Source organism: Halyomorpha halys, unplaced genomic scaffold (genome assembly GCF_000696795.3).
Source record: "Halyomorpha halys isolate HHAL.00 unplaced genomic scaffold, Hhal_1.1 Scaffold21.1, whole genome shotgun sequence".
In the NCBI taxonomy this organism is placed as follows: Eukaryota; Metazoa; Arthropoda; class Insecta; order Hemiptera; family Pentatomidae; genus Halyomorpha; species Halyomorpha halys.
In genome coordinates, this window is record NW_027112014.1 from 307,854 (window position 1) to 320,900 (window position 13,047).

General features: G+C 31.0%; 1 protein-coding gene across 1 annotated transcript in view; it reads left to right on the plus strand.

Annotated features, from left to right (window-relative positions):
• LOC106681882 (ellipsoid body open) overlaps positions 1–13,047 on the plus strand; it is a gene marked incomplete in the record, with an annotated part of 25,808 nt that overhangs the window by 9,091 nt on the left and 3,670 nt on the right. The window contains 8 exon segments of the mRNA XM_067049916.1: positions 1,501–1,593; positions 2,369–2,625; positions 4,247–4,469; positions 5,250–5,462; positions 6,786–6,955; positions 8,739–8,933; positions 11,085–11,280; positions 12,378–12,608. Of these exon segments, the coding sequence (XP_066906017.1) occupies positions 1,501–1,593; positions 2,369–2,625; positions 4,247–4,469; positions 5,250–5,462; positions 6,786–6,955; positions 8,739–8,933; positions 11,085–11,280; positions 12,378–12,608 (1,578 nt within the window).

The window sequence follows — 13,047 nt, forward strand, 5'->3', positions numbered from 1 at the left end:
TTGACTGCCGTCAAAACAGCCCTGACGAAGCCCTGCAACGTGGGGCGAAACGTTGGCTCAATAAAATAGTATAATTCTACTATTTGAGTTTTTTTTTACCCCACCCGGACCATATTCCATTCATCTATACACACGGTCAATCAATAATCTTCCTATAAATAAAAATATACTTTGTATGGATTTATTTAATAAAACGTGATAAAGAAAAATGAGTTTACTTTAAAACTGTAAAAATTTTCACGGTGATTACAATAGCTGGCCAATAGATCAGGAAGTTAAAAATATCCTTTACTCGTGTATACTTTTATTTGAAAACAAAAATGTTGTTGCTGAGTTTTCTCAAAAAATGGAAGTTCATATTGCCGAGATTACAGGGTATTTAGCAATTATTGTTATTTGTGATTTTTTTTTTTTCAATCTAAATTATTACTATTATATAACTTGTAGAACTTGAAAGTATTTTTGAATTATACAAATTATTTGTTTATTTTTAAATTTAAAACCTTGTAGGTATGAAGAGGTGTTAGTTACCCTTGTACATGCCCTCTTGAAGAAACTTCAAGGCCATCGTGATTTGGACAATGAAATACTTGATAGTGATGTAAGTCAAACATAAATTAATATTTTATTAAATGCATTATGCTTTAGTTTATATGTATTGCATTATTAAATCACTCTGATTATCCAGAAAACATTAACATATTACCTATAATATAAGTTAGAATCCCATTGACTGGTATCTAAATGAACATTGAATCTTATGATTGACAGTCTCTTGATCAAAAATCTCTATCTGATGTTATAAGTATGAGAAAAACGACCATGTTTTTTTTCTACATGTGATTAATAAAACATTATCCTTTAAATTCATATTCCATAATAAATAAAAATCTTGTATAACCTCTATTTCCTTATTTTTTAAATTAAAGTTTATTTATTATTTAAAAGGGGAAAACGCACTAAAGTATACATAATGCGTCACTTGTATTATGTATGTATGAACTACTCTTAATGAAGGATACAAAAAAATAAAAATTATTATAATAAAAATAAATAATAAATAAAAAAAATATAATAAAAATCTTGTATAAGCTATATTTTTTTGTTTCTTATTAACAAGAAATTAATATCTCCATAATAAATAAAAATGTTGTATTACCTATATTTTCCATGAACATGGAAAATTACGATACAAACGATGGAAAATTGTGCCTTTTTTCAAATTATGATATATTTTTTAAAAAATCATTTGTTTTTTCATGCTGTGACAAAAAACAGCCTTCTGCTTCTCCAATGCCTCCTCCATTATTGGTTAAAATGATCTTTCATTAGATATCATGAAGGTTTTTGGATTTAAATATGGCAGAGATTTTTTACTCAGTATTTGTTAAAATATAGGTTGTACTATAATTTCTAAAATTTATTCGAATAATACTACATTTATTCTGTATTGAAATCAGAAATTAAGAAACCTATTTTATTTTAATTTTATTTTTTTAGGAAGAAACTGAACGGCAGAAGTTCCTGAGGCAAATCATTGAGGTTATTGCAAAGGTGGCAGAATTGGCTCCAACTCAGACTTGTACGCTTGTGGTATGTTATTTTTCTTTATAATATGTTTATGATAACTCAAATTTCACAATTACTGTAATCTATTGATAAATATATGTAATAAAAAATTGTCTGGTATACATATTTATAATCTTAAATTTAAAAAGATGAGAAAATAAAATCTTTAATTTTTTTCTGAATTAGTCTTTGAAGAAAGCGATTTAACCAAATCCATATAAACAATGATTTAAAAACATAAAAAATAGTTTTTAATTGTTAAAAGTTGTTCAATATTTACAGTTCAGATTGCATTATTCATTTTTTGTGTTTTAATTTTGAAAATACTTAATTTTCCTTTAATAACTGTGAAGGAATGTAAATTTAAGACTATAAATCTCTTTCGACTTATTCAAAAAAAATTTCAGCATTCGTCTAATAAAATATTTTCCTCCTTCCAATGGAATATTTTCCTAACCTATCAATGCTTCCTTAGTCTTGATTAACATCCTAATTTAGAAAAATTATTGGGATATTTTTTAAATGGTTAGGATAATTTACTCAAAAATCTATATATAAGTCTCATAAATGCTTTTTTATTATAGCATGGTAATTAAATTTATTTATTCAGTATTTGGTTACTTCATGCAAGAATAAACTTAAAACAAAAATGTGCATACCTTTTGTTATTAAAATATTAAGAAGGAACAGAAACTAAAACATTGAAATACATCACAACAAGAATGATCAGGTGAAGGACTGGTATATTGTTGATGCCTATCCGAATTATGTATTAAAATACTTAAATTATTTATTTCAGTTGGAGTGCTGGCAGCCTCTAATGTCCCAGTATTCGACCCTACTCTGCTCCGGAGCAACGGAAAATCCAGATGGAGACTGGGTGGCTGACTGCGCTGCCCTGACCCAGTGTGTGGCACGCCTTTACTCCCAGATGTTGGTTGCTGCTGTTCCACATAACCTGGCCTCACTATTTGCCAACTTGGCAGCTCAGGCGACTCAGTCTCGCCTTCATGACCGTCCCCAATACGGTAACATGCGAACTGAGCTAATTGAATTGTAAGTATATTATTTAAATCTTTTTTTAATCATCTAATGTAAAACTTTTAAATTAAAAATTTGAAATTTGCATTATAATAATGCTGATAAGCTCCCGAAGAACCATAAGTACCTGTCTAAAGTGCACCTTCAACCGAAGGCCAGGTGCTATCTCACATTAGAGTGAAGGTTGGTTTATTTAGTGGACTGTATTTTAACGGAAGGACTTGAAAGTGAAGGAAAATGAATTTATTAACAATTTATTGGGTTATGAACATTGAAAAAGTGAGAAACTAGAATCTATGGTAATTACAGGTTTTAAAAGGGGTAGCTATAAGAAACGTGTGAATTTATAATTTTGAAGTAAGTGTAGGGAAGATGATTTATTAATGTGTCATCATGCATGATGATCTGATGCGTTGTGGTGCATGAAGGCAGCATCCTCTCTCTTCATAGTTTCCCTTCTCTCTGTTACTCGTCCCCAGTTGGGGAGCCACTTCCCTAAGTTACTCTCATATAATAATTTTCATTGAAGAAGGGAAGTAAAACATATTTTTAAAAATAGCTCTCTCACCTTTGCTTTGGGCACAGCTTGCTAGCGTGTCTATTTCTTTTATCTTGATCCCGCAGGGGACTAGTGTTACTTAGCATATGTGTGAATAGCAAGGGGCAACCTTCTGTTCATATGTTCCGTTTAAACAGAACATTACCACTTTATTATTATTATAAGAAACTACATCCCAAATGAGTCTTAGCCTGCTCTGTTCACAGTTGCTGCTTTTCACAAGCAGTTTACTTGTAGTGGCAGCCACACGGTGTTGCAAATATAAATATTACCTTATCACTCATATATTTCCCTTTAGAGATTAATTCATAACTCTCAGTGGGGGTTACATTATCATTTATCTGGACATCATGCCCTACCCAACTAGGTTTTGCGAGTCTAAGAAATTAGCACGCAATCAGGTCATTAAATAATATCTTTATTTCTATATTTGTCCTACTCCAACTTGTGGCATTTCTTGGACCCCTCCTAATATATGTCATAGAATCCTTTCAAATTTGTGAAGGGATCTTTCTAGAGCTTTGGTTAGGATCCATCTCTCACAGCCATATATTTGAGAGCTGACTTAATGAGTTTAGCAAAGGTACATCTGTAATTATTACATTGAAAGATATCTCTATCTTGTAAATTGGGCATATAATTGATTTTTTGAGTTGCTTGGGAGCTTTTCCTCATTCCATTCATCAAGGAGTCCAACATCCATTCATGTTCTGCCAAGAGCTTCATGATCTGGAAGAATTCTCGAGTAATTTTGAAATGCCTCTTCTATCTTCTGTAGTCTTTTCCCATTGTCTCAAAGCCAATGGGTGAAGTCTAGTACCTCACCATTGATAGCTTTAATTTTGATATTATAAAGTTGTGGTCTGATTTAGTGTTACCCCCAGTGAGAATTTATATCTGAAGTCCCACTTTACTCAGTTTAATTCACAACTAAGTACTTGAAACCTAAATTGAGGTCTTTTTAATTTATTGGAAAATTTTCTGATCAGATTTATTTGCATATTTTTCAACATTTAAAATATTATATCGCTATTAATCTTGTATAAAGTAAACTTATAAGATCCCCTTCTTCAATAGGCACAGCCAGATAGTGGCAGGACTGTCTGCCTGTATGTGCGAGAGCGTCGTAGAGACGAGCCTTACTGCCATCTTGCCCTTACTGACAGAGCCAACGGCCTCCAGGCTCCAACACTCAGCTGCCCATGTACTCAACACTGTCTGCCTCCAGCGCGCCCCTCAGCGCTCGCTAGACCAGCTCTATAGTCTCTTCACCACAAACATCTCGCATCTGCCCAAGGATGTGAGTAGAAGGCATTTACTGCCTACAATAGTTATTATAATCTTTTTTTTTTTTTATATTTAGGAAATTTTTTCTTAATTAGTGAAATGTGAAAAATATTTTTTTTTTAATTTTTAAAAAACTTTTAATTGCTAATGATATATGATTCTTTATTTTTAATGGAAAGATTGTTTATTGATGGTTAGTGAGGATACATTTTATCATTTCAATGGTTTTTATTGTTCTAAATATCAGTTCAGTAAGTATTCAGTCACATCTTGACTTGACTCTAATACTAATTCTATTAAAAAATAAAATAGTTTATAATTTGTTAATCAAGTAAATTAAAAATGGCAGTCGAATACATCTCAGAACAGATTTCAAACTCGCCTGAGATAGTTTGTTTTTTTTACTTTGAGCTATTAGAGCACAGTATAATAAGCTTACTTATTAGTTTTGGAATGTATTTCTCCTTGATAAATCTATAAAACTACCAGTTAAAAATCGAATAGAAAAAAAAAATTTAATTATCACTTAATTTCGATAGAAAATGTATTTATTATTTTTACTATCCAACAAATCTCAGTTGAATACAATTGTTTTCTCCAAATTTTAACGACCATAACAATATTAGAATATATTGCTTGACCACATGTAATTGAAGGAAGATGGCTCACATCTGCAGCAAGCAGCGAAATGTTTACCTGCTCATATATATTTGGCTAAATGAAGTAAATTCATTCTTACTGTTTACTTCTAGCAAATAAATATTATAAATTAATTCAATTTAATGCTATCTAGACACTGAGCATCGTCTACTGTGCTCTGGTCCGGTGCCTGCTCTCCTGGAAGTGGGAATCAGACTCGACTAGGGTCCAGCTCCTGGCTGGTTTAGTAGAGTCTATGTCACCGACCGGTGGGCAAGTTCAAGACCTGACCCACATCACAGCTGTTCTCCTCCACGCCAAACCTGACACCTCATCTGCCAAGAAGCTTCTCTTCACTGCCGTTCAGGTAATAACTTCATTTGTTGATAGCTTTATAAAACTAGACCTGCATATAATCACCTTTGATTTTAATCTATTTGTCGTTAGACAACTGATTTTGTTTTGACTGCATACATCTATGATCATTTATTCTTAAACTGTATCTAAATAATCTGATAAAATTTGGGAATAATCTTAAAATGAAAATTCATAGTTTAAGAAACAATTTTTTATAATATATATATATATATATATATATAATTTGACAGTTACTGTTTATGAAGGAGATCAGGGGGTGTGATCAAAAAGTAACATAAAATATATAGGAAGATGGTCAGGTTGCGGTCAAAAAAGAAACAAAAATAGTTTACAACTATTTATTTTCCAACGTTTCGCCCCACTTTGTAGGGCTTCATCAGGGCTAAAAAGATACAAAATGATACAATGATAAGAGTAAAAATAAAAAGATAAGATACAATGATAAAAATAAATTTATTCTTAATAATAAATAAATTTTATTCTTATCATTGTATGTTATCTTTTTATTTTTACTCTTATCATTGTATCATTTTGTATCTTTTTAGCCCTGATGAAGCCCTACAAAGTGGGGCGAAACGTCGGAAAAACCCTGACCATCTTTCTATATATCAATTTTTACGGTCAAATATATATACATATGTAACATAAAATAGTTTACAACTATTTATTTCCTGACGTTTCACCCCATTTCGTAGGACTTCATCAGAGCTAATAAAGATACAAAACAACTAAAAATTTGTTGACAATGTAAGATATTAAGATAACAACAAATTAAACTAAGATAGGGTTAAAAATTATGTAATTATAAGTGAAAAGTTATATAAAAATGAACAAATAGAAATAAAAATAAGATGTACCACAATTAGTTTATATAAAAAAAGTTATGTTATTACTTTTTGTTCATTTTTATGTTATTTCTTTTTTTTTTATATACTTATTATTGTACATTGTATTTTTATTTCTTTTTGTATAATTTTTCACTTATATGTACATAATTTTTAACCTGTAACTTAATTTACTTTACTTTCGTATTATTGTCTTATATTTTCAGCATGTTTTTAGTTGTTTTGTATCTTTTTTACCCTGGTGAAGTCCTACAAAATGGGGCGAAACTTCAGCAAATAAATAGTTGTATATTTTTTGTTCCTTTCTGATCACACCCCTGACCACCTCCTTCATTTTTTTTTCTTTTCTTTTCTGCCTCCAAATCGCACCGAAAACACAATACTGACATGGAGGCAGGAAATTAAAAAAAAATAATATAAGGTGAAAAGATGACACAAATTAATAAGTTAGTTTATTGTCCCTACAGCCAGTACTACAACAAGTGTTAAACGACTTCCCTAGAGTGTTGAAAACAAAGCCTGAGCAGTGTGACGCCATGTTGACCCTGTTCTTGGAAGCGTTCAGAGCTCTGCAGCACCAGATGGGGGCACAGTTCACTCAGAGAGCTGTCCACACATTTATATCCTGCTTTACCCAGTAAGTCTCTTAAATATTAAATAAATGTTATATTGAGGTGTTTATAGTTGACTTGATTTGATATGAGAAGAAGATGGTCACGGTGCGGTCTGTAAAAATACGCAAATAAGTAAAACTTATTTATCTCTGCCAATGTTTCAACTTGAATTTCAGGCCTTTATTAGGGCTCAAAAAACAAACCGAGATAACAACCTTCATTCAGAGAAAAAGGAAAAGGAAATAATAATAAACTTGAAAATATACCTAACAATAAATAAAATAAATAGTAGATGATACTAAAAGAAGATAAAATATAATACAATAGAGATAAGAATCATACAAAACAAATTATAAAAAAAAAAAAAAAATATTAATAATCAGACGATGCTCATGTAAATAAAGAAATAATCATAATGAAAGGTGGAGACGGAAAGGTAAATGATGAGTAATTGAAATTACCATAATAAAATATGTAAATAATGATTGAAGATATATAAATAGTAAAAAAAAAAATGTTTTTTTTAATTAACATAATAATGTAATGTTGGAAAGTATTATGTTAATTTTTTTCACTATTTATATATTTTTCCTTTATATACCTTTCATTATGTTTATTTCTTTATTTACATTTGCACTGTCTGATTTTTAATACCTTTTTTTTATCATTTGTTTTATGTAATTCTTACCTCTACAGTATTATATTTAGTTTTCTTTTAGTATTATCTACTATCTACTTGATTTATTGTTATGTATATTTTCAAGTTTGTTTGTTTTTATTTTTATTTTAATTAAAGTTGTTATCACGTTATGTTTTTTCAGCCCTGATTAAGGGTCATTCAGGTTGAAACATCGGCACAAATAAATAAGTTTTACTTATTTGTGTATCTTTAATGGCTGCACCCCTGACTATCTCCTCATAGATAAATGTTGGTTAATTTGAATAAAACTCTCATGTTTTTTTGTTAGTTTATACTTTCATTTACCTACATATCAAATATATAGCATGGGGGAAGTATTACAAATGTGCAAAATTTTGAATCTACGTCAAATCCAAAAAAAAACAAGTCTTGCAAAAGGAGGGTCTGTGTGTTATTGTATATATATATGAATAGTATAGCTACGAAATGAAAAGCTCTACAAAACTGGCATTACCTATTTATGTACATGTTTATGTTGTGGCAGCAACTTTTTTACTTAAATCGGCTCTCTGGAAGCGCAACTTTATATCAATGATTTTACAAATTTTTCTCGAAAATGGCTCTTAACTATTGTCATTAAACTCATCAAATGGTTGTGAAATTAGATGTTATTTATTATCAGATTGGTCTTTATCTTATTTAAATAGTCTGGCAGGACTTGGTACTTGCAAAAGTGCCTATAATTTTGACTATTTGAAATAATTAAGGATCCTCCCATTGTTAGCGTTAACACCAATACATAAATAAAAAATATGAAAGAGTTTCATGTATTACTAAAGGAGTAAGTAAATGTTTCCATGCTTTTTATGCCAGTAGTCAAATTTTACATTCACTTACCAACATATGAAATATATATTAATGGAAATTATTATGATACTGAATAATAATAAAAAAAGGCTGTTTTGAAAGGTACAAGGAATTTAATCTCGAAGTAAGTTGACAGGAGAAAGTTTTGTGTGATACGCTCACCAGGTTTTTTCAATATTATGATGTGTAAAGGATAAGGTTTTTAATTTTCAATGTTATGATTAATGTATTAAAGATAAAAAAAAGTTAAACACCAATACATTGCTCTTATATTTTTATAATAATGTTTGATATAACAGGTGTGAGATCTCTGAGGTGTCGTGTGGCGTGGACAAGCTACTACAGCTGTTGACACTGGTGATAGAGCAACCAGCTGCCTCGTTCAAGCACTTTGTCCCCAGCTGTATCGCACTCTGCTTAGAGAACATCCTGCCGTCAGTGACGGAAGCCACCTCTGCAGCGATCAAGCCTCCCCTCTTCCACTTATTGTCAAGGTAAGTGTAACTAGTCAGTTCATTATATCTTTTATAGAAATATTATTATTATTATTTATTATTTTTTTAAGGTAAAATAAATAATGGCTACTTTATCAATTAAATTTTTATACGATACCAATGTTAAGATGTAAAGTAGTGAGAGCATTCCCTGAAGATGTAAAAATAAAAAAATTAAACCTAGTGACACAAGTTAAATATTGAAAAATAGATGAAGAAATCTCTAAATAATCTTACGGTATTTGGTGGGGGTGGGGGGTGCTTGTAAGCAAAGGTCTAAACAAAAATGTAATCTCCCTGCTAGTGACCAAAAGATGGAATCCTTCCTCATATCCAAGGATGTAGAAAACTTGTCTTTTCATAATCTATAATCTTTTCACTTTGTTCAGACTGGATTTGTTGTTTAAATAAAATAATTTTATTCTGGAAGAAATGTCCCCTAAGAATAAATACATTATTCCTACATTAGGGTTAACTAGGGGTATTCATGATGTTGTGTTAAATGTAAAATGTTTTACCATGTTAAATGTTATAACTATAGGATTGTGAGCAGCCCTATTTGAAGTCATGTTAAACGTTAAATGCGTAAGAGCCCCTAGCGGATTTTCTCAGCAACTTGTTTTATAAGCCTTTATGTTTATAACCTTTCTTCCAGAGCTTCATGTTATTGTTTACTTCAGTTTTGATTTAATTTAAGTAATTTATTACAACATGCCTAGTTATTACAATCTGTTCCTTATTACCTCTTCTGTTTTTTTTTCTCAAATGTATCATTAAAATTATCCATTCTGGTTTAATAACAGGGATATGAATACCACAAACACACAAAAGAACTGAGCTGTCACAACAAAAATGGCGGCGATCTCAACTGGTCTATTTTGTGACGTCATTCTCCATTTAACAGACCAAGTAACAGACTCTCAGCCATGTTAAATGTTATTTCGTTTTACCACGGTAAAAGAAGGCATTTTTTTTTTTCGATTTAACATGTGTTTTTCCATTTAACACGCTTTAACATGTTAAACCAAAGATCATGAATACCCCTACTGTCTGGCAGACATTTAAAAAGTTTCAGTGTATATGTTGATACGACATAAAAACCTTCAGTTAAATTATAATTTATAATATTAATCAATAATGGATGTATACATAGTTCACAATGATGTGGAGGTTTGGTGAAGAAATAGGTGTTGTTTAAAGGAAAGGATGGATGAGGATTCAAAAATGGAGTTTGTAAGAAAATTCCAGAAGGAGGTTGCTAGTATGACGAAGCATTTGCTTACCAGAGGGCATATATAAATCGATTGGTTGGAATCAGGTGTTTAATGAATGGATGGGTGATCGTAGAGTGAGGAGATCAAGGACATGGTCGGTTTTTTTAATTTTAAAAACTTGAAATAGGAAAACATGGAGGAGGTATTGCCTTCGGAAGGTTGGATAGAGCCACTTCAATTCGGTATACCAATGGGAGGCATGAGAGTGCCTGGGAAACCTGAAGATAAATCTTACAAAGCAATTCAAGAGACTCATGAATTGCTTTGTAAGATTTATCCTCTCGGCCTCAACTCTAGACCTACAGACAGCTCTCCCTAGACCAAGAAACTGTAGTCAAAGTGGGGGAAAACAAGATAGGATACTAGGAGCTGATGGGTATTCTGAGGAATGGAATCACGGAATTTTAGGAATTGTTTGTACAGTTATAGATTTGCGGGTGATCGGGGAAATATGATTATTCCAGTAGAAGTGTTGGTTTGAGCTGACTCTAAGGTTTTCTATTGTATCCAAGTTAACCCTCGAAACACTTCTTATTATTTCCTTATACGTCCAACATTTCAGCCATCCTCAAAGACAATCTTAAATATAAATTTATACCTCACATCCAATAATTTAAAAACTTTTTGCAAGCTATTCTGCCCAAGTCATTAATTTCAGTCAAATTATCCCATTTTGTCACTTTTCCATTAAATTTTAAAACTTTTATTTACAGACTAACTTAACAATATTATCATTCTCTTATCATACCAAGATGGCATCCTTCCTTATATCTAAAGATGTAGCAAACTTATCTCTTTACATCTCCCATAAAATATTGTTTAAAATCATCTATGGAACTATTCTATCTGTTATTTAAATAACTATATCATTTGACAGCTTGGTTATGCACAAATGGCAGTACTTCTATCAGGGTGCTGTTCAGGACTGCCAACCTGTATTGGAACATGGTGACCAGCTTGCAGCTATCTTGACGGCGTTTGGTCAATCTCTCACTCAGCCCGACCTTTCCATATTTTCTCAGAACCTGCAAGCCTTGGAGTCGATCAACCATAAGTGGAAACTGTACCACAAGGTATGTTATTATTACTAGATATCCTAAAAATAATTATCTGTAAAAAAAAAAAAAAAAAAATTAAGGTTTTGTGATTTTACTTTATTTATCCTAAAAAATATAAATTTTTTCTATAACTCAAATAGTAATTAAACTATTTAATTTGAGCCAACATTTTGCCCCACATTGCAGGGCTAAAAAAGATACAAACGACTAAAATAAAAATTTACAGTGAAACGTATAAATACACAAGAATTCCAAAAAGGTATTAAACAAGTAATGAAAATTGAAGTAGTAACAAATAAGAAAAAAAAGGAATATAAAAATTCAGTAAACACTTACTTACTTAAAGACAAAAAAATAAGAATAAAAGTCAAGGAAAAGAATGAACAAAATTCACCTTACAGAATGGAAGTAAACTAAAAAATGAGCCGAAGATGGGATAAGCAGACCAACGGGATGGAGGAGGGGAAGTGGCGGTTAATAGATATGTTACTTTTGAAGACAAAAAGATATAAAATAAATGGAATTTGACCGCACCCGGACCAAATTCCATTTATTGATACACACGGTCAATCAGCAATCTTCCAAGCTATAAAATAATATTATAGTAAATATGATATTAGGAAATATTAAATATGCTTCACTTTAGTATATTTTAAATACTGTATTTTTATATTTCTTTTTAATCCATTTTATTTGTTTATTATTTTCATTTTCATTAATTGTGAATTTCTTTTTGAAATCTTGTAAATTTATACTTTTACCTGTGCATCTTAATTTTTGTTTGTTTCTTTTTTAGCCCTGTAATATGCAGTGAAACATTGGTTCACATTAAATAGTTTAAATGAGGAGAAGATGGTTGGGGGTGCGGTCAATGAAAAACACAAATCATACTTATTTGTGTTTTTCATTGACCGCACCCCCAACCATCTTCTCCTCATTTATCATCCACGGTCAACTATCTCTCATAATTATTAAATAGTTTAATTACTATTTGAGTTTGTTTTTTTGTTTTTTTTTACTACATCCAGACCAGATCTTCCTTTTATATATTAACAAATATCAATTAACAATCTTCCAATATTACTAAAAAAAATTCTCTTCTCCTTTCACAGGACATGTTTCGAGTACAGTTCCTCGCACTGCTTCTTACAGTATTGTTGACCAATTTGATAAACAAGACACATGCGCTGTTTAATGAGGAGATAGCCACAGCTATCTACAATATGGCCGCTGTCAACTTTGACACTTTCTTCAACTCATTCCTGCCTCAGTTCCTGTCACAGACATCTGGTTTGGATGACACCCAAAGAGACATCTTAAAGAAGAACATCAAACCCGACACGGTATGTAATCATATTTGCTATTGCGATTACAGTTACAGTTCATTTGTTGTTTACTGTTTGTGCCAAACATTTTAATAGAATGGATTCTGAAATAAATGAGAACGAGGTTGGGGATGCGGTCAATGATTTTTTGTTTTTTTCATAACTTTTATTTCAAATACATGAAGAAGTTTGTCAGGGGGTGCGGTCAGCAAAGAACAACATAAATAAACAAAACCATATTAATTCAATATTTTATATAATTCTAAATTTGTTTGTATACTATTCCTTTTCAATTGTATGTTACTCTAAATGTTGTTGTCTCTTCTGTTCTATAGCCCTGATGAAGACCTGAAACTCAGGTCGAAACATCGGCATAAAATAAATAAATATGGTTTTGTTTATTTATGTTGTTCTTTGCTGACCGCACCCCCCGACAAACTTCTTCAAGCATTAATCT